Here is a 22,561-nt window from a genome sequence, read left to right on the forward strand (position 1 = left end):
GGGAACTAACGGAGGGTTTACAAGGCTCGGGGCTCAGCCTTTGGATATGAATCCCCTGAGCCAATGCAGGCACGAATAAACAGTTTCCTGGCAATGAGCCTTGGTGTCCCGTCTCTCTGTATGTAGTCCTGCAACAAAATGAGTGCTTCTCCCCTTAACTAAACATGATGGTGTTCCTGTCATTTTAACATCATTTTAGGGGAAAGGCCATTTGTCCACATGCACCAAGACAGCCAGAACGCAGTCAAAGGGCTGCTTAGCAAGTCCATCACCCAGTGAGCCCCAGGAACCACCCACTTCCCTCCATCAACCTGCTGGGGACTCTGGGACTCTCCTAAAAGTGAGTCTTTAAAAACCACCACAGGAGTTTTTGTCAGAAAATAAGACTGAGTTCCCATCATGGCTCAGTGGTTAACGAACCCGACCAGGAACGATGAGGTTGCGGGTTTGATCCCTGGCCTTGCTCAGTGGGTTAAAGATCCGGCGTTGCCCTGAGCTGTGGTTGTAGGTTGCAGACGTGGCTCGGATCCCGTGCTGCTGTGGCTCTGGCATAGGCTGGTGGCTACAGCTCCGATTAGACCCCCAGCCTGGGAACCTCCATAGGCTTCGGGAGCGGCTCAAGAAAAGGCAAAAAGCCAAAAGAAAAAATAAGACTGAGAAGAGACAATTCAATGAGAACATAATCTTTAAGGCCAGCAAAATGATAGATTCGCTGATGGGCACGGCTGATTGGATCATTCATTTTAATATGCTCTGAATTAAATTGGAGGGACTTGAACAAGGCCCTCCGACAGCAACGGCAGCGGGCAACCGAGTCAACGTGGCTCTGCCCTGGGTGATGGGCTGGGGCTCCTGGTCCCCACCCAGGTCCAGGGACCTGGCAGTGGGTTCCTAATGGGGCAGCAGCTGGAGCAACAGACAGGGGGTCAAGAGGGAGCCCAGGATGCCACTCCCCCTGCCCTGTGGGGACAATTTCCAGGACAGGAAGCCACTCCCGTCCTGTGCAAACCAGCCAGGGAAGACTCTGGACATGCTGCTCATAACAACCACTTTATTCACATATAGGCTCACACAAAACAGAGGCTCCTTCTGCAAAGGTGGGTCTATCACGCCAGGGGTCGTTTTCCCACACCCTCCCCAGGGGCACGGGGCGCTTCGGGGGGCGAGCTGTGTCCCCATGTCCCGAGGAGGCCTGCGGCACAGGCAGGCATTGAAATGCACGGGGTCAGAGGAAACAAGAAATGTACACACTAGTCACAGTGACACCACCACACATGGTCACAACTGTAAAAATACTGTGTTAAAGTCATTAAATAAAAAAACTCACACAAGCTATAAAAACATCGCCACAAAAAGCAAAGCTTTCCTGTAAGAAATCTGAACTCATTCTGACTCAACAATGATTTGCTAAAATGCAAGGACTGTGACATAAACAGTCGTTGTACTTTGTTCATAGGTGACTCTCTATGCAGGCTGGAGACCTTGCCAGGCTCTAAGTCACAGCTCTGGCCACACTGAGGATGGTTTCAAGGGAGGAAGTCTGGACAACATTAATAGAACTTTCTTCTTCTCATTTTCCTTTTATGTTCTGGCAGGTCTGTTCTGGCCATTACAATTATTTTTCACATGAAATATTATAAAAACAAAATCTTAATCCGGGCACTGATCCCAGTGTTCATTTCAATACAAACAACTCTGACGGGAAAGATGCTAATACTGTTGTTTTCCTCAGGTGTGTGTGCCCAGGAATCAGGACGAGAAGCTAAGTGAACTGCCTTCAAAGACACCAATCTGCCTGTACTTCACGTGGGCAGACCAGGTTCTGTTAACAAGTGGAAACAAACTGTGGGGACTAGCAATGAAGCGAACACGTGGCTAGAGAAGGTCACAGCTCCTCATGGGACAGACTTATACCCAGAGGACTCAGGCCCCACGCCACCCCACAGGGGGAGCTTCTGGCCACCTGGGCACCAGGCCAGGCACACCAACCAAACCCAACTCCTGCTCTCTTAACGATTTTTCATCAGAGCTTCCAACAGAAGCGAAGCACCACCAAGCGGGCCCCACTCCAAATGCACCATTTGCCAGCTGACTCTGCAGGGACAAAGGACTCCTCTCAGGTGCCAGGGCCCAAGGGCAGGGCACCTGGTCTCCCAGTCCATTCCTGCGGCCCTCAGCTGACCTTCCTCTCCACCAGCTCGCCCTCACAAGTGACCCCACAGCTGGCCTTCTCTACCTCCTCTCCGGTCACTCTCTCCCCCCGTCCCAGATGGACCCTCCCCATCCCCAAACGTCCCTCCCCACACAGCCCTGGGCCTGGGCACACCCAAAGCCACCAGTTCTGGTCGAGAGTCATCCAAAAACACAAACACCATTCCATTACCATCCGCCAGACGCTAGAAGTGTCATCTGTCTGTCCCCTGTTGTCACCTGGCACCAGACCATAGCAAACATACCCCATCTATGCCTAAGACATTCTCAGAGGAGATTCAAGGAAACGAGCACATCTAAAGTGCAAGGTCAGCGTGTAACACAATGGGCAGGTCAAGTCCACAGGTCAACGGGATACATGTTACACGGGACAGAACTCAAACAGAGAAGATCCAACAACTCCACCAGCTAAGAGCCAGGCCTCCCAAAGCTCACTGGGATCCTTCCAGACCCACTGGCAGTAAACCTCTGAGGCGACTCACTCACCCCCACCTGGCCCAGCACGTCCACACGGGGATAAAACCACAACACACCTTCTCCAGCTTCCCTCAGACAAGCTCCTGGCCCTGGCAGGGGTGCACATGGGCGTGGCACATCTCAACGTGGAAGAGCGTGTAGCACAGAAGTGGAGGAAAGGGACGTGCAGTTATACCCCTTTATGTGAAAACAGGCAAGGGCTCCACCCCAACTAAAGCAGATACTCTCAACAGGAACGGGAAGCGCCACATTGCAGGGGCCTGTGTGTGTGTGTGTGTGTGTGTACGCGTGTGCAAGACCAGCCTCGCCTCCACACGCAGCCCCACACGCCAGCAAGAAGCGCTGGGAAGCTCCCTGCTCGCAGCTGTGGCACTGGCAGACTCCGGCTGCTCCAAATTTTCACATGCACATTAGCCACAGAACAGTATAAAAAAGCAAAGAAACTGGTCACCAGCACCATCTAAAGAAGCACAAGATAACAAAAAGGAGAGATAATTTCTACCGAGGGGAATCACAAACGCATTCCAAGCCACCATCCTAACTAAACACACACTGAGAGGAGAAGACGGCTGCGAGTTCACAGAAAATGCACTGCGCCTATTGGATCAACCGGGTTGGTACTTAGGCCGAGAAAAAGGACATATAAAGAGGTGGCAAAATGAAGCACGAGCTCTGCACACATCAAAGTAACAGGAATAAGACTGAAGAAGTTCTCGGAAAACCCTGGGGGCTCTGACAAGCGTGAAGCAGCGTGTCACACTCCTAACACACAGGCGCCTCCCCGTCCGCCCCACAGGGACACACGTGTGGCTCGTGTGCAACAAAATGAAGCCACTGGATGGCATCCATGACGATCCCTGGGCTAACCCTGCCACTCGCCACGACGACAGGGCTTCACTTGAGGTCACCGTCGCCATCGCCATCCCCCGGGATGGACTTCTTGATGCGAAGCAGCATGGTGGTGAGCCACTGGTCCAGGCGTGAGATGGAGTCGAACTCCTTCACCTGGTGAGGGGAGAGGAATGCAGTCACTCCACAGAAACGACAGGAAACAGACCCAGAACCACAGCGTCCCAGGCCACTCACGTGGTCACAGCGGGAGCCGCTAACTTTCCGCATTACAACCACGCCCAGCCTACAACTTTCTTCACCCAGACTGCTGCTTTCACACTGTCCCAAGACTATGTCAATGGAGCCAGGGACACGTTCCCACACCTTCTGTATTGCTCTGCATGCTTCGTGCAATGGTGAAAACCCACAGCAGCCTTATAACCAGAAAAGCAAAGCTAACATGACAAAGGACACGAGACCCCATATCAGAATAAGGGAACGTGGAAACTTAATGCTGCCTCAGCATCCACCAGACACCAAAAAGTATTTGCAGAGACAGAAGGAGCGGACACAGGGTTCCTTGACTTCATTCCCACGCGAGACCAAAGAAGGGAGAGACCTCCAGATGGTAGCAAAGGTCACCCTATCAAAAGGCGAATGGAAGTTCCCAGGCCAGGGATGGGACCTGAACCACAGCAGTGACCTGAGCTGCTGCAGTGACAATGCTGGATCCTTAACCTGCTGCACCACAAGGGAGCTCCCTATCGGATTTGACTGAACTTATTCATGGATCAGATTATTTTCCATGGAAAGCATCCAAACAACAAATCCTAAGTGTATGTGATATACATTTGCCTCCCAGCTAAACTCAGCATGGCTCACAGAACTAATTAATTACTAAGGCTACTGGGATCTAAAAAACATGCCTTTTGATTACAACTTAGGTATAATGGCAATAATGTCCAAAATAACATTTAGTGTTTACATAGCGAAAAGGAGAAGAGGTTTCTGTAACATGAACTGTCAGGGGAGGTGCAAAATCTCAAAGGTGAACTCACTGCTTCCGTGTAAGCTTCACTGTTCTGCTCTTCATGAGCTTCCAGAAGTTTCTGGGAGCATAAATACAGAAAAATTAGTCTGGTAAGCTAAGAAGTTCCACCTATGAATACTTTAAATACAGAAATAGCCTTGCTGTCACGTAACTGATGCTGCCAAACACCTTACAAAGATGGGACATGCTTGACACAAGGTGTGAATCACCCCATGTCCTGGCCCAGCTTTGTGCTGGCAGCCCCAAGCCACTGGTTCCAGATCACGGAGCTCGCCCCTCTGGGCATCTGGGGCCACAGTGCAGGAGCAGGGAGTCCCCTGAGCAGCCCGGGACTTCACAGAAGGAAAACCTCACTGCAAACCCAACCGTCTACTTACTTTCAATAGTTTACATTCTCTTGAATCTGTGAATGCTGGAAACATTTCCTCATATTTCTCAAGAGCAAGCTGGGAGAGAAAACCACTCATTAACAGCTGACTCAATGCACCAGGAAACAGAGCTCTGCCATTCTATGAACTTCAGTAAGATTTATTTACATCCTATTTGAGTGCTAGACTCAACATCAGAAACGACCTGTGTTGATCAAACCCACTTATTTTGAATTTTCAACTTCAGGGAAGAAGTTGAAGACTTCTAAACCGGTTCTCTGAACGAGGCTGTGATAGAGAGGACACAGAGCTAGGCCTCACTTCAGACCCTGCAGCAGCTGTCTGCTGGCATCCACAGGGGGAGGCGGCAGTGCTGGGGCCAGGGTGTCACAGGCCCCCCCCCTACTCCTGGCCCCTCCGCCCCAACACCGATCATGACCACATGGAGCTGCCCCGACCCTGCCCGGCCCCCCTCCAGCTCTCCCTCTGCTTTTCACTCCCTCCCAATCCTCACTCCAATTCCACTTCTCCTTTTACTGTCTTCCCAGCCCTTATGTTCTTCAAAGCAAAAATGCTGAAGGAAGCGCCTGAAGTTAAGAGCTTCGGCAGCTGTCAGGGGACATCATGCTGGGGCAGGGTCACAGAGGAGCAGGGTGCACTGTGCTCGGGGTGAAGGGGTCAGACCATGCTCCTCACCTTGGCGTTCAGCTCGTCCACGATGAAGTGGCAGAGGGCGGCTTTGAAGAAGTAATCCTTTGCACTGTACTTCAGCAGAGGGTTGTCCATGGTGCTGGCCCCAACCTAGGCAGAGAGCGGGAAGCGCGGAAAGGTTGGCCTCCTCCCAGGAGGCACCCGCCGCCCGTCTACTCTTTAGCAAGTACCCTGTGTCTTCCTCCATTAGTTAAGTGTGAAATGAATACATTCTTTAACCCAACGTCACAGACCAGAATATGTTACTAGACAAGAAACACGATTTAACACCAAGTGCTGACCTGTGAACAGGACTGACGCAGAAGACGGGAGAGACACTTTGCTCTGTGCCTCCTGCTAAGTCAACTGAAAGGCCTGGTCCTTTCATGTGAAACTGATGTAAGGAGACTGAAAGGTGGAAAGAAGAGCAAACCAGCCAGGGACGAGGGAAAACACAGCAGTGAGTTCCCTGATTTTTCTTTTTCTCGCATAAATCCCTGACTTGGAACAGAAAAAGCCAGCAACTCATAAATGCCAGTGGGTGCAGCAGGAAAAAAAGAATAAACGAAAAGTCTGCTCTTTGCAGCCAAAGGACCAGGAAAGGGCAGGCTAGCAAGACAGAGCATCTCTAGACAATACCTGCACTACCCCAGCACCACTCACGACAGCTATAGCCAGAGAGGGAGAAGGATGCCCAGCCTCCCGTGATGTGGAGAGGCTCCACTCTCCTACGAGGGGCCCAGAGCACCCCCGACAGGAGCAGTGGAGACCACTGGGGCCTGCAGGACTGAGGCCTGCTCACCTCCCAGCGGGCGTGGCTTCACCATCACCCCTTTCTAGCCAGGCCAGAGTCAAAGGGAACTGCTGAGAGGGGAGGTTTAAACAAGATCCAGTCTCATAACACAAGGTGAAAATGTCATTTTCAGCTGAAACTCACCTGCAATACCAGAGAAGGGAGGATCTCAAGCTGAACAAAAAAAGAAAACTAATAAGTGACAGCTCTCATTAGCAGAGATGTTAGAATTTCCTAGCCAAGATTTTAAAGAGATCCGCCTCAAGTGCTTCCACCGGCCATTACAAAAGTGCTTGAGACCAAAGGAAAACCAAAAGCATCAACAAAGAAAAAGAAATTCTCAGTAAAAAACCCCAGAAGATACAAAGAAGAAATTAATGGAAACTTCAGAACTGAGATACACAATAACCGACATAAAAAGGAGACGGCTTCCATGGCAGCTTGGATGTTAGAGGGACGCAGTGAAGCTACAGTAAAACATGAGAAATCAGCCTGAACGACAGGGGATAAACTGAGCAGAAAAAGGGGACAGAGCCTCAGGGGCTCTGTGTGACCATAAAGCAGGCATTTGGGCCGCCTGAGTCCCAGAGGGGAGAGAAAGACAGAGGGGCTAAAATGTACTTGAAGAAATAATAACGGAACATTTCCTAAATGTGGCAAGAAACACAAATCCAGATTCCAGAGATTCAGTGAGATCAAACAGCATAAAAGCAAAGATATCCAAGCCAAGCCACAGACTGCAGACTGAAGACAAAGAAAAACATTTTGAAAGTGGCAGAGAGTAATGTTTTCACCTACAGGGAAAACAACAGCCAACTTCTCATCAGAAACCACGCCAGCAGTAAGAGCACACTTGCCAAGCACTGAAAGAAAAGGGCTGCCAACCCAGGACTGTACACCCAGCGAAGATGCACTTTGGGAAGGAGACGCAGACCCTCCCAGATGCAGCAGCACCCAGAGACTGTGGCCAGCAGCCCCGCTGAAAGGGCAATGACAGGAGCCCTGAGCATCAGGAAGAAAGAACCTGGGACAGAATATGGGAAACACAGGGCCTTCTCTTCTGAATTTTCTAAATTATGTAGAGGTCTGTGATAATCTGCATGGGAAAAGACTCTGAAAAAGAATGGATGTGTGTACATGTACAATAGATCCACTGTGCTGTCCAGCAGAAATGATCAACACTGTAAATCAACTATACTTCAATAAAACTTTAAACAATGGAAAACAAGTACATAGAAGAAATATTACAATTAGATATTGAATGGGGGAGGATAAAGGGACAGAAATTAAGGTAAGATTTTTGTATTTCACTAACACTGAAAAAATGATGTCACCAAGGGCCTGTAATACATTAGGTAAATGTGGTACCTAGAGCGTCCACTACAAAAACTATTTAAAGAGATGCACCCCAAAACACTACAGGTAATCAAGCAATCCCCAGAAGACAGGAAAAAGAGAAAAACAAAACAACAAAAAAAAGGATAAACAGAAGGCAAAAAAGGAGTTCCCGTCGTGGCTCAGTGGTTAACGAATCCAACTAGGAACCATGAGGTTGCGGGTTTGATCCCCGGCCTTGCTCAGTAGGTTAAGGATCCGGTGTTGCCGTGAGCTGTGGTGTAGTCGCAGACACAGTTCGGATCCCACGTTGCTGTGGCTCTGGCGTAGGCCGGTGGCTGTAGCTCTGATCAAACCCCTAGCCTAGGAACCTCCATATGCCATAGGTGCACCCCTAGAAAAGGCAAAAAGAAAAAAAAAAAAAAAGGCAAAAAAATTAAATGGCCAGTTTCAGCTCAAATAGAGCAATAATTACATTAAACTGTGAACGGTTTAAATACACCAATTAAAAGGCAGAAACTGGCAGCATCACTTAAAAACACGACCTGACTATGCTGTCCTCAACAAACTTACCTCGGGTGTTAACAATATAGGCAGGTTGAAAGGAAAAGGATGCAAAAAGATATATAAACACTAATCTAAAGAAAGCAGAAGAGGCTATATTAGTTTCAGATAAAACTTCAGAGCAAAGAAAACTCCCCAAAACAGAGAGGCACATTATAGAATGATAAAAGGGTCAACCCACCAAGAAGACACAGCGATCCTAAATACAAATGCAGCAAACAGAGCTGCAAAACATGTGAAAATGTGAAGAAAAGACCCATAGAAATGAGAGCCAGACAAATCCTCAATGATGTTGGAGACAGCAAACTCCACTCTCAGCAAGAGAAATACACAGAAAATCAACAAGTACAAAGAACTCAATGCCTTCAACCAAGAGGAGCTACTCAACACTCACAGAACGTGGCCCCCAGCAACAGCAGAGCCATGGAACGTACTCAACACCCACAGAACACGGCCCCCCCAGCAACAGCAGAACAACAGAACATACTCAGCACTCATGGAATGGGCACCCCAGCAACAGCAGAACCACGAACATATGCCCAGACAGACCATATTCTGGGCCATAAAAAAAAAACTTCAACGGAGTTCCCATCGTGGCTCAGTGGTTAACAAACCCAACTAGGAACCATGAGGTTGCAGGTTCAATCCCTGGCCTTGCTCAGGGGGTTAAGGATCCAGCGTTGCCGTGAGCTGTGGTGTGGGTCACAGACGCGGCTTGGATCCCATGTTGCTGTGGCTCTGGTGTAGGCCGGTGGCTACAGCTCCGATTGGACCCCTAGCCTGGGAACCTCCATATGCCGTGGGAGTGGCCCTAGAAAAAAAGCAAAAAGACAAAAACAAAAACAAAAACAAACAAACCTTCAACAAACTTAGAAGAACTGAAATTAGAGTTGTATCTTCCAGCCACAACAGAATCAAACTAGAAATGATCAAGTGAAAGATTAACAGAAACATCTCCAAACACTTGGAAATTAAACACTTATAAATAATCCATGGGTATCAATAAATATGATAAAATAAACAGAAATAGAACAATGTAAGAGAATTGAGAGACACAGTCAGAGTAGCTCTTAGAGGGGAACTGACGAGACTAAAAATGCACTCACAAAAAAAAAGAAAAATCAATATGCTAAGTTCCCTTCTCAACTCCCCCAAACGAAGAGCAAAACCAATCTGAAGAAAGTGGAAGGACAGAAATAAGGATAACAGGAGGAATCTATGAAATTGAAAACAGAAAAACAGAGAAAAATCACTGAATTCTACATGTCTAAAGAATAAAAACCAATCCTTTACAAACTCTTCCAAACAATGGAAGAAGGAAGCCTTCCCAAGTGCATTCTTCTAGGCTACTATGAGCTGCTACCAAAGCCAGAAGAGACATCACAAGAGAAAATTAAAGATCAATATCCCTTATGAATACAGTGCAAAACTGTAACAAAATACTAGCAAACTGGCTCATCAACTGACATAAAGGGTACACACCATGACTACATAGTGAAGGACTAATTCCATCCGGTGAGTCCCGCTCGTGCCCGTGACTCTGGGTGGTGATTCATCTCTAAGCCTTGAAACATCCTGCCTGAAGGAGCCTTTCTGCTCACCTGGGGTCTTAGGCCACGCAGTTCATCCAAGCTACAAAGGGACTGGAGGGTCAGGCCAGCTGGTGGGTGGTCACTACATCTATGATGAACCCAGCACAAACTGGATGCTAGATTAGGAGAGTTCCCTGGTGGCAGTGCTGCACCTTTTCACACCCTGGTGCTGTTTGCTCACGCCCAGGGCTCTCCTGACCAACCCTCACCCACATCCTGAGCCTTTTCCTCTGGCTGATTTTTTATTTTAACGGCTGCACCCACAGCATATGCAAGTTCCTGAGAAGGAATTCGATCCAAGCCACAGCTGCAACAACGCCGGATCCTTTAACCTACTGCACCGGGCTGGAGAACGAACCCGCACCTCCACAATGACCCAACCACTGCAGTCGGATTCCTAATCTGCTGCACCACAGCAGGAACTTCTCTTTGGCTGATTTTAATCCATATCCTTCCACTATTAACAAGCCACAACTGGCATATGGCAGCTTGTACCAAGTTTTGTGAGGCCTCTAGAGAAGCTCAGAACGTGAAGGTGCTCCTGGAGACCTTGAAACTTTTCAACAATGGAGCAGGATTTATCCCGGGGATGTAAGCTGTGTCAATATATGAAAACATGGTTTATTTTTTCTTAATTTTTTTTTTTTTTTTGGCCATACCCATAGCACGCTGATGTTCCAGGGCCAGGGATGGAACCTGCACCATGGCAGTGACAATGTCAGATCCATAAAACCTGCTTAGCCACTAGGGAACTCTAAAAATATGGCTGATTAACAGAATAAAGGGAAAAAAAACTACATGATCGTGTTGAAAGATGAAGAAAAAGCACTGGACAAAATCCAGTACACCTTGATGGTAAAAACACAACAAACTAGGAAGAGAAGGGAACTTCCTCAAACTGATAAAGGGCATCAACAAACACCTATAGCCAACATACTCAAGGGTAAAAGACAAAGCTTTCCTTCCAGGATGGGAGCAAGACAAGGATGTCTGCTCTTACTATTTATCATTGTTCTGGAGGGACTAGCCAGTGCAAATGACAAGAATATGAAGTAAAAAGCATCCAGATTAGAAAAGTAAAACCTGTACCACAGCAGTGACAATGCTGGATCCTTAACCTACTGAGCCACCAGGGAACTCCTGCAGGTGATTTTTGTATAAAGAAAACCTAAAGGAATCCCCAAAAATTCACTACAGTCAGTAAACAAGTTCAGCAAGGTTGCAGTATATAAAATTAACAAAATCATAAAAGGAAATTGAGAAAACAATAGCACCAAAAGAATAAAATACTTAGAGGAACATGTTTAACCAAAGATGCCTGACTTGCACACTACGAAACTCTGAAATATTGCTGAACAAAATTAAAGATAATCCAAATAAATGCAAAGGCACCCCGAGTTCACAGGCTCTAGACCTGTTAAGACAGCAACACGTTCCAAGTGGGTCTGCAGCAATCACTGCAATCCTTATCCAAATCCCAGAGGGCTTTTTACCAGAAATTGACAAGTTGATCCTGAAACTCACATGGAAAGGCAAGGGACCCAGGGGAGCCAAAACAATCTTGAAAAAGAATGAAGCTGGAGGACTCAGACTTCCTTGATTTCAAAATCTACCACACAAAGCCAAGGCAATGAACACAATGTGGCACTGGCATAAAGACAGAAACACAGAGCAAGAGAAAGAACCGCGCCCAGGAATGAGCCCCACACATATGCGCAAATAATCTTCAGTGATGGCTCCAAGGCCACTCTGTGCCAAAAGGACAGTGTCTTCCACAAAGGGTGCTGAGAAACAGCATACACACAGGCAAATGAATGAGGCTGACCCTTACCCAAACACATGCAAAAATTAACTCAAAGTGGACAGAAGAAGAAACCTAAAAGCTAAAATTATATGACTCTCAGAGTGAAACAAAGGAAAAGCCTCACAACCTAGGGTTTGATGATTTCTTGGATATGACATGAAAAGTACAGGCAACAAAAGAAAAAGGAGACAAGTCAGACTTCATTAGAATTTAAAATTGTATACACCAAAGGACACAACCAACAGAGTAAGAAGGCCACCCCCAGATATTTGCAAATCACCTATCTGATAAATGGTTAATATCCAGAATATACAAGGAACTTGTAAAACTCAACACCAAAAAATAATCCAATTCAAAAATGGACAAAGGAACACAGCAGCTACTTCTCTAATGAAGGTATACAAAAGGCCAATGAGCACATGGCAAGATGCTCGACATCACTAAGGACCAGGGAAACGGATATCAAAAACACAATGAGATACCGCTTCACACACTCGGGGAGCTATTACAGAAAAAACCCAGAACACAGGTGTTGGGTGACTATGGAGAATCGGCACACTTGCACCTTGCCGGTGGGAACCATACATGGCACTGCCAGTGCGATGTGACAGTTCCTCAGGAAGAAGTGGCCCAGCCATCCCAATCCCAGATATATAAACAAGAAATGTCCAAACACACCCCCAGACCCTGAGCACAAGTATTCACAGACGCATGACTCCAACTGCCCCAAAGTGCAAACAACCCAAATGTCCATGAATCAACAACTGGTTAAGCCAACTGCAGAGCATCCCAAATGTCCCTCTGTATCCCAGGCGACTGGTTCGAGGACTGAGATGCCAGTATCAGCGATGCTTAAGCCCACAGTCAGCCCACTGCATCACATGGCAAACTCGCTCTCCATGGGACGGGGAGGAGAGGAGAATTCAGTTTCTTTACGCCATGACGATTTTTAATTAGGCAGTGGTGCTGGTTACACAGTCTGTGCACATACTAACTCACTGACCTGTAATCTTTAAGAGGCTGAATTACATCTCAATAAAGATCATGACTACATAAAGTTTAAAAGAAAAGATTCCTTCTCCCTCCTTCTCCTGGGAGCTGCGCAGACAGCAGCCTCACCTGCTCATAGACCTCAATGGCCTTCTGGTACTGCTCCAGCTGGGCAGCATACGCTGCCACCTTCAGCAGACACTTGTTGGCCGAGCTGCAACAAGAACCAGAGCAGAGTGAACCCTCCAAAAGAAGAACGCAAAGCCATCTCAGAACAGCCCAAGATGCTCACAGAGCATGTGAAGGAGGCATCTTTTATCACACATAACAAAGCCCATTAATTGCATTAAGAAAATTAATACTTGCCTGTTGGATTCTTCCCCTTTGTAATAATCAGCTGATTGTTCGTAATGGGCGATAGCCTGAAAACACACATACGCATTTTATTCAAACTACTTGTTTGCAGAGTTACATTTGACAGGTATTTTTCCTACAAATAAACCTATTCCAGTAGCAGATCTTTCATAACCCAGCCTATTTATCTTATAAACATAGAAGCATGCATGTCCAGAAGCCCAGTAGCAGACAGCTCCCTGTCCATCAGAATCTCCCCTCAACCCCCTCAAATGCCCAGCCACCCCACTGTCCCAGGCCTACGGCAGTGAGGGGCAGCCACACAACCCGTCCTTTCCAACAACGCTCTATGGGTGCCTCTGATGTGACACATACACCTGACTCTGCACCCTTCTCCAGGCCTGTCCCCTTCCCATTGCTGGAAGACAACAACCAAGTTCAGTGATGCTGGAAGCCACAAACTGAAGACAGCAGCCCTTCCATCGGCCTGGTTCCCAGGTGGTAGTCCCAGAACAGTGAGAGCGGGTTGTCATTTCAAAGGCCAGTGAGGACCACTCCATTCAGCCCATGGCTTGGTATAGCCCAGACGGCCCTCACAGACACCCAGCCCCATCCAGTTATTCTGGGTGCTGCCTCTACCCAGAACAGGTGGTACTAGAAACGAGCTATGGGCTGGATGCTGGGAGCCCAGCTGTGCCGGCATAAGCTTTAGTGAAGCAGAGCACTGACACCTCAGAGGGTAGGCAGAGGCTCCCCGGGAAGGGGCAGACCCGCTGCCCATGGTTTCCAGCAAGGTTTCATGCAAGAGGAGAACTCTTGAAAGAATCAGCAAGTCTGGAGGCAATTATAAAGGGACAGGGCCTGATAAGACCGAAGAGGCCAATGGCTTCTACACCAAATGGCAGGAGAGAAGTCAGACAGTGTTTTAAACGGGTCCAGCAAGCTGGTCTGCAGCAGGCACACGCTTATCGCGTGGTGTTGGGGGCCATCTACCTGTTGCCCCCGTGGCTCTCTCACGGCAGCTGGGGGCCGCCACACAGACCCAGCCTGCAGACAGTGGGATTTCAACTCCATACACTTTTTACGTGATCGTTCCCATCAGCAATTAATCACTGTAAAGACCCTTCTCAGCCAGAGCACACAAGCCTGTCTGTACACGCCTGCCTTAAATGTTGAGGTTTCCTGGTGGGCAGCGGGGGAGTGGGGCCTGGCACCCACATCACAACTGCAAGCTGCCTCCCCTCTCAGGCCAGGGGCTTACCAGCCACAAGGTGGCCTGTGGGGCTGAAAGGGAGCCCAGGGACAAGAACAGAACACACGACAGAAAAGGCAGAGGACTGCGTCAAAAGATCCCCCAGCAAAGTCCCTGGGAGCACACAGTGGCTACAAAACCTCAGGCCCCTCCCCAGGGCAGTGGCGGAATAAGCAGGTAGCAGAGCCACAGGGCCAACGTCAGCCTCATCTGGACCACCAGGCACCACGGTCAGTTTGTGAAGGACATGTCTGTGTTGACTAAGGGTGTCTGGGGGTCTCTGGGGCAGCCATGCAGCCCACCCTAATGAATATGCTCCCCCACAAATTTTCTGAGTAAAACCCAGAAACAATTTAAAGTGGTTAAACATAATGAGCTACCGGTTTAAGGTGAAGAACAGTGATAGAAGGCATCAACACGGAAAGTTCTTCATGAAATGTGAGATTAGGAAGTCATAAAAAACACAAATACAGAGACTTATGGAGGAAACACCTGTAACATACCCCCCTGGAGAATGGGCAGAGCCACCATGTGCATGTGCGAGGGACTATGTGACCAACGTGCATATGCCACAAACAGGCGGGGGCCCTGAGTGCACACGACGCCCGCCCGCCAGCCAGCCCACCCGCAGGTGCTCAGTGCAAGAGGAAGTTGCATTTCAGAGACAGTCTCTGCTGCACTGCTTCCCATCTCATGACTGCCAGGCCTGGGGTGCTGCCAGGTCCCCTCTGATTCCATCCCATGAACCACAGCTCAGCAGCCAACCTGTGTGACACAGTGCGTGACCCCCATGGAAGGCAGGGCCTGAACCTAAGGTCCCAGACACCCATGGCCACCCGTAGTGCCTGGAGAGACAAGGGTCCCAGGGTGACGTAGGGGGACCCCCAGAGGAGCAGAGTGTGGTGGCACAGCAAGCTGACCCAGGTCCCATCTGGACACTCACTCCAGGCAAACAGCAACCACCTCCCCCAAAGCCCAGGAGGGCTCCACGTGACCTTGTCTGTGAGCCACCCCCCCACCTCCCGCCACCCTGCCAGCCCGCATACCTTCTCGATGTCCACCAGCTCCGTCTCGTAGATCTCCGCGATGGTGATGTGGTGCTTGGCCGCGATCGTGAACCTTCCCTGGGAAGGAAAACAAAGCAGTCAGTCCGGTTTCACCACGAGCCATCTAAAGGGCTCCACCCCACGGGCGCTCAAGCAGGCGAGGTCTTACCATGTCTGTGTAAATGTCGATGGCTGCATTTAAGCAGTTGATAGCCTCTGAAGCGAAGGCATTTGAGAAAGACAATAAAAATCCATTCAGTCAGAGGTTTGCTAAGCCTGTCTTCCCAGCTGCTATGAGACCCCAAGGAGGCCCCACTGGGGCAGAGGGAGCAGGGCAGTCAGCCAGGGCCCCTCCATGGGCCTGTCCCCACAGGCTGCAGCGCCAGACAAGGAGCTGGAGGGGTCGGGTGGGGGTTAAAGGTGGGGCTGGCTCAGTGGCTCCCGGCCTCAGGAAGACTGCATCACAGAAAGAGAGCCATGGGGCTGTCAACACCCATCAAGCTACCCTCTAAAACCTAGGTGCCAAGCATCTACACTGATGTCACATGTATGCAATAGCTTGGGAAGACGGTATTCACGGCTCTTTAGAGAAGCCAACATTTGGTACAGCGTCAAAAGCAGCTAACTTGCAGCGTAGTGACATATACCAACAGGAAGAAAAACACCTAATAAATGAGAGTGCTAATGAATACACTGATCTAACACAGTGAGCCAACCACAAAGTGCCATTCTAACATTGGCACGCAGCTGGTTGACTGCTTTTGTTTTAAAGAGGCAGCTAAGCAAAATGCCTCACTGAAGGATCAGAAAGGTAAGCAGATTAACAAAAAGGAACGCAACCTCCCCCTAAACTGCGTAAGAACCGTGGATTGTCACGCCTTTAAAAATACAGAGAAATAGAAAGCTATCCACAAATTCTGCTCAAAACCCCAGATGGGCTTCTGATGCACTTCCCCCACTCTGTGTTTTCTGGATGAGTTGCCATGAGCACAAACTTTCTGTGAATTTGAGATCTCAGTTCTCATGTGGTGCTTTATTTAGCCAAGAAGCAAGCATTTTCCAGGTCACTGAAGATGCCCTGAAGCCAGGGGTCCTGGAGCCCATACCACACTCCGAAGCACCAATCTGGGGCGATCCCACTCTACACATCTGCGAGTAAGCTGTGCTTAAGCCTTATAACACAGCCCTCGAAATATCTTATTTCCATATGATATATTCCTAAGAGCAGGATCTCCGTGTTAAAACGGGCTGCTACAACAGAGAGGTAGAGGCCAGAGGTGCCAGTGCACGTGCAGAGGGAAGAAATCAGGCCCTCTGACTTGAAAAGAAAGGGTGTGTGCACAGTTTCACCAGCAGAGATACCCAAGATTATGGCTTCCTCAATACCAATACTCTGAAAAACACTTTTTAAAAAGCCACATGAATGCTGTGTGACAAGCTGTTTATAATATTGGATTTTACGGCCTCCATTAACTGCACTCCCAACACACAGGTGTTCAGGAGTAAGGGACATCAGTTTCCTTTAGCGAGCAATGTATACACTCATAAAATAAATAAGACTCAGATAAAATTAAGGTTAATTTCCAAAACACTGTCCACCATGCAGCATAGATGGAGTTGAAGAAAATGGTGCTGACAACACGACACATTTAACAGATTTCCTCCTGATAAAGCTTCAAATGACTACAGAGACGTCCCCACTCACCCAGGTCCCTACTGTCCCCAGGCAGACCCCCAGCAGCACGGCGGCTCGAGGGGGCAATGCAGCTCACCTTGCGGGTCTGCCTTCTTGTAGGCGTTCCCGGCATCCACAAAGCTGGTGGCCGAGTCGTGTTTGCTCTGCAGCTGCATGTGGAGCTTGGCCGCCTGACAAAATGCGTTTCCTGCAGCTGAAGACAGAGTCCTGAATTAACACACACCGGTGCTCCAGGTGCCACGCCCCACCCCCAGGGAGGCCAGGTCCCTGGACAGCAGTGCCGGTGGGGACACTCGGGACACACCCCACGCTGATGCATGAGGACACCACGGGCCAGACAACTGCCCAGCTCAGTGTCCCCAGCTCAGTGGTCATCACTGAAGAAATTGCCACGAGGGCTCACAGCAAAGTGGTCCTTCACAGACTGAAAGAGGCCCACCATTTCCAAAGTCAGAGCTTTCTCCGGTTTACGACAAAGTCTGACTGAGACGCAGAAGGTCTAACCTGTAGGTGTCCCACTTGGTGCGGACATGGCCCTTTCCCCACAGCCACATGAGTGCCACCAGGTCATGGGGGACAGGTGCCTGCACTCAGCTTTTCTAGAAAGGGGCTGGATCAGGAACCTGGGGGCCAGGGGTGCAGGGCCATGAAAGCCTCCCCCTCAGGAGGAGCGAAGGGGCAGGCAGGGGGATCCAGGCCTGCACTGCGTCTGTACAAGGTCGACCCCTCATGGCAAGGCCCTTGGCGCTGTGGGGGCACCAGGTGGTCAGGGACAGCCCCGACAGCAGGAGGTCAGGATGAACAGGGCTTCATGGCCTGCCTGCCCTGGTAGGAGGGCACAAGAAACCTCTCAGCACTTAAAAACATTTCGGCCATCAACGTGTCAAAAACATACAGAAAAGTGTAGAAAACAATGACAGACGCCCAGAACCCTGCTGGTACTAAACAATTACTTCAAATTTCATTTGAAAAAACAAAGCATTCAATTCCACTGAGGCCTCAGCAGCTCTCCTCGTCCCCACGCCCTTCCAGGGAAATCCTGGGACACACTTCTCCCCAAACCGGGTTCTGGTCTCCACGCCCCAGAGGGAGAAGGGGCAGCACAAAGGCCAGCCGACCGGCTTCGAGTCCTGCTCTGCGCAAGACAGGAGAACGCCCAGGCACCTCTGCTGGTGCTGGGATGGGAAAGCCGCCCACCAGGCCTCGACCCCAACGTGGGTGGACGGTGAACAATGCAAACGAACAAGCACTTGATACTCACCACTCCAATTCTTGGCCATCTTGAACATATTTGCAGCTCTGGTATACATCTCACAAGCCTCTTCTATTCTTGTGTTTCCTCTGAAAAAATTCAAAACTGAGGTTAAGTTTTACTACAGCCACCATCCACTCCCTAACCCTCCAACAGCAAACACTTGCTGAGCGCGCACTACGTGCCAGACCAGCGTCACAGGGTCTCAACAGCCGCGCAGAGGAGATACTCTCATCATCTCTGCTTTCCAGGGGACACTGAGGCCCACGGAAGTAACGGGCCACACGGTGAGGAAGCCACAGAACTGAGACCCAATGCTGAGGCAGTGGGTGGGCCCCTGAGCCTAGCCTTCAGCTAGAGTCCTTTCCATGTGTGAAATCTGGGCTTTTACTCATTCTGAGAAAAGGAGACTATATCTTTCAAAGGAGATTAAATTCTGAAGGATATTTTTTGACACTTTTAACGTCCATAAATTTAGCACTATTTTTATTCAGTTGAAGCTAGAGCACAAAAGTACCAGGCCTGCCCAGTCCCTCAGCCCTGTGGAAAAGGAGTTGAAAACATCCTGGGGGGGGGGGGAACCCCACGGCTGCTCGAGTACACACTGTTCTGGAAAGCTCTTTTTGTATTTTTTTTTTAGCGCCGCACCCGCGGCATATGGAGGTTCCCAGGCTAGGGGTCTAATCAGAGCTGTTGCTGCCAGCCTACGCCACAGCCACAGCATTGGATCCAAGCCGCGTCTGCGACCTACACCACGGCTCATGGCCACACCGGATCCTTAACCTGCTGAGTGAGGCCAGGGATTGACCTGCAACCTCATGGTCCCTAGTCGGATTTGTTTCTGCTGCGCCACGACGGGAACTCCTGTTCTGGAAGGTTCTTCATTGCACAGGTGATTCCAGTGGGACGGCTTTAGCTGCTTAGGAGTTCTTACACAAAGACACACTCTTCTCCAAAGTCAAGCCTGTTTCCACTATGCTAAGCTAAGGCCTCCATCTTGTCTATCCATGGCTAAGGGCTCTGTGCAGCAAACACCAGGAACTCACAGTGCAGTATAGAAGCAAGGACCAGGACACAGGCAAGGCCACGCTGACCCCCGGGAAGGGGCCACATGAACAGGGGTGCCAGGGAGCTCGGGCAGGCAGGGTCCGGGTGCCTCCACTCAGCAATAACCTTCAACTGTCTGACTGAGGCGAGCTCTGTAACTTCCCTGGGCCTGTGATTCTGCATGTGGTAGACTGAGGGTAAATATGCCCTATGCTTAGGGTTATTGTGAAGATCAAAAGAAGAATCCATGGGAGTTCCCGTCATGGCGCAGTGGTTGATGAATCCAACTAGGAACCATGAGTTGCGGGTTCCATCCCTGGCCTTGCTCAGTGGGTTAGGGATCCGGCGTTGCCCTGAGCTGTGGTATAGGTCGCAGATGCAGCTCGGGTCCCACATTGCTGTGGCTCTGGCGTAGGCCGGTGGCTACAGCTCCAACTGGACCCCCAGCCTGGGAACCTCCATATGCCGTGGGAGCAGCCCTGGAAAAGGCAGAGAGAGAGAGAGAGAGAGACAGAGAGACAGAGACACAGAGAGAGAGAGAGAGAGAGAGAGAGAGAAGAGAGAGAGAGAGAGAGAGAGAGAGAGAGAAAGAGAAAGAGAGAGAAAGAGAGAAAGAAAGAGAAAGAGAAAGAAAAAAAGAAAGGAAGGAAGGAAGGAAGAATCCATGTGCAGTTGCCACTAGGGCTGGACCCAAAGTCAGTACTCAATCAGGATGATTATTTTAATAAGATCATGTACTGAAGAACTTTGGGGAATATTTTCTATCTGATAAGGCATTTGTCTGATAAGGGACTTGTATCTAGAATATATAAAGAACTCTTTTAACTCAATAATAAAAATATTAATAACTCAAAAACGGGCAAAAGTCTGAACAGACATTTCCCCAAAGAAGATATATCAAAAAAAAAAAAAAAGGGTACAGCCAATAAACCCATGAAGATATTCAACATCATCAGCTACCAGCGAAGGCAAATCAGAACCACAAGTGAGCTATCACGTCACTCCCATTAGGCTGGCAACAATCACAAGACAGATCTAACATACGTCAGGAAGGATGGACGGAAACAAGAACCCTCAGGTACTATGGGTCCAAGTGGCAAGTGCAGCTACTTTAAAAAAAAGTTTTATTGACGCATACTTGATTTTCAAGGCTGTGATAATTTCTGCTGTACGATAAAGTGATTCAGTTATACATATACACACGTTCATTCTCTTTTAGATTCTTTTTCCACATAAGCTATCACAGAATACTGGGTAAAGTTCCCTGTGCTGTACATCAGGTCCCAGTTGGCCAATCATCCCATATCCCTCAGTGGGCATATGCCAATCCCAACTCCCAGTCCATCCCTCCCCGCACCTGTCCCTTTGGTAACCATAAATTTTTTGAAGTCTGTGAGTTTGTTTCTGTTCTGCAAATAAGTTCATTTGTATCTTTTTTTACATTCCACATACAAGTGATATCGTGATGTTTGTCTTTCACTGTCTAACTTCACTTAGTATGATAATTTCTAGGTCCACCTGCGTTGCTGCAAATGGCATTATTTCATTCTTTTTTATGGCTGAGTAATATTCCATTGTATATGTGTACCACATCTTCTGTTGATGGACATTTAGGTTGCTTCCAGGTCTTACCTATTGTGAATAGTGCTGCAGTGAACATAGGAAATATGTTTTTTTCCCAGACAGATGGCCAGGAGTGGGACTGCTGCATCATATGGTAGTTCTACTTTTAGTTTTCTGAGGAACCTCCATACTGTTCTCCATAGTGGTTGCACCAATTTACATTCCCACTAACAGTGTAGGAGGGTTCCCTTTTCTCCACACCCTCTTCAGCATTTACTGTTTGTATATTTCTTGATGATGGCCATTCAGGCTGGTGTGAAGTGGTACCTTATTGCAGGTTTGATTTGCATTTCTCTAATAATCAGCGATGCTGAACATCTTTTCATGTGCTTTTCGGCGCAGCCACTTTAGAAACAGTTTGGCAGCTGCTCAAAAGGTTAAACATGGTTACTGTATGACCCAGAAATTCTACTCCTAAGTACAAAGCCAAGAGAAATGAAAACTTGTACACAAATGTTCACAGCAGCATTATTCATGGTGGACAAAAAAGTGGAAACAAGCCAAACACTGGTCAACTAGAATGATAAAGAAAAGATGGTACACACACTAGGAGTGAAGTACTGATCATGCTACAACGTAGATGAGCCTTGAAAACATGAAGTGAAGTGCAAGAGCCAGTCCCAGCCCAGCTACCATCACCTGTACCATCACATGAAAGGTCTGTAACAGGCACGTCTCTGGAGACAGAGAACAGGCTGGGGGCTGCCTAGAGCTGGGAGTGCTAGAGAAAAACATGGAAGGAAGTACAGTTTCTTTTTGAGGTGATGAAAGTGTTCTAAAATTGCCTGTGCTAGTAGCACAGCTTGGTGAATATGCTAAAAACTTCTTCAGTGGACACCTGAAATGGGTGAACTATATGGTATGTGAATTATACCTCAATAAAGCTCTACTATCCCCTCCCAAAAAACCCCTTTGGGAGCTATATCACACAGCCAAAGACAGGGTGGCAACAAGCCATACCAAAAATGAAGTGTCAGAATAAGCAAAGCCTTCTCTTACACCTTCCTGTTCCTTTTTCTCTACTTCAAAACTACATTTAAAAAAAAATTAACTAGTTATCCAGATGGAAAATTCCTAACTTGAAAAGTTTTCTTTTTTTTTCCTTTTTTTTTCTTTTTTTTTGCGGGGGGGGCTGCACCCACAGCACACAGAAGCTCCCAGGCAGACCAGGGATCAAACCTGTGCCACAGCAGCAACTCAAGCTGCTGCAATGACATCACTGGATCCTTAATCCGCTGAGCCACAAGGGAACTCTGAAAGTTTTTAATCTTAGACATAGCTGCTTGATGCTAACAAAGGCTTGCAACTTTCTGAATCTTAGTTTTCTAAAGTGTACCAGGAATCTTGAACTGTAATTATAGTGCAGTCACTCTTACGAAAGGTTTCCAAATAAAACTAGCTTAATTAAAATGTACTTTATCCTACTATTTTCAGAGACAGATTCAGCTAGGAATAATAGACGCCTACGCCATGCTGGGTTTTATGCTGCATGTTTCCATATACATTACGTCACTGTCATTGTTACAACAACCATGAAAATGCTGTCTCCATGTTATAGAAAACTGTACCTAGAGGTCAATGGCTT

At 48.4% G+C, this 22,561-nt stretch overlaps 1 protein-coding gene across 1 annotated transcript in view; it reads right to left on the reverse strand.

The window, feature by feature from the left end:
* NAPB (NSF attachment protein beta) overlaps window positions 1,032-22,561 on the reverse strand; it is a 34,667-nt gene continuing 13,137 nt past the window's right edge. The window contains exons 2-11 of the mRNA XM_003134297.4: window positions 18,316-18,395; window positions 17,131-17,247; window positions 15,528-15,574; window positions 15,359-15,436; window positions 13,073-13,128; window positions 12,836-12,920; window positions 5,635-5,739; window positions 4,948-5,016; window positions 4,578-4,628; window positions 1,032-3,693 (exon numbers count right to left, since the gene is read on the reverse strand). Of these exons, the coding sequence (XP_003134345.1) occupies window positions 3,583-3,693; window positions 4,578-4,628; window positions 4,948-5,016; window positions 5,635-5,739; window positions 12,836-12,920; window positions 13,073-13,128; window positions 15,359-15,436; window positions 15,528-15,574; window positions 17,131-17,247; window positions 18,316-18,395 (799 nt within the window). The 3' untranslated portion in view covers window positions 1,032-3,582. The remainder of the gene's footprint in view (window positions 3,694-4,577; window positions 4,629-4,947; window positions 5,017-5,634; window positions 5,740-12,835; window positions 12,921-13,072; window positions 13,129-15,358; window positions 15,437-15,527; window positions 15,575-17,130; window positions 17,248-18,315; window positions 18,396-22,561) is intronic.

This window comes from Sus scrofa, chromosome 17 (genome assembly GCF_000003025.6).
Source record: "Sus scrofa isolate TJ Tabasco breed Duroc chromosome 17, Sscrofa11.1, whole genome shotgun sequence".
NCBI classification, from domain to species: domain Eukaryota; kingdom Metazoa; phylum Chordata; class Mammalia; order Artiodactyla; family Suidae; genus Sus; species Sus scrofa.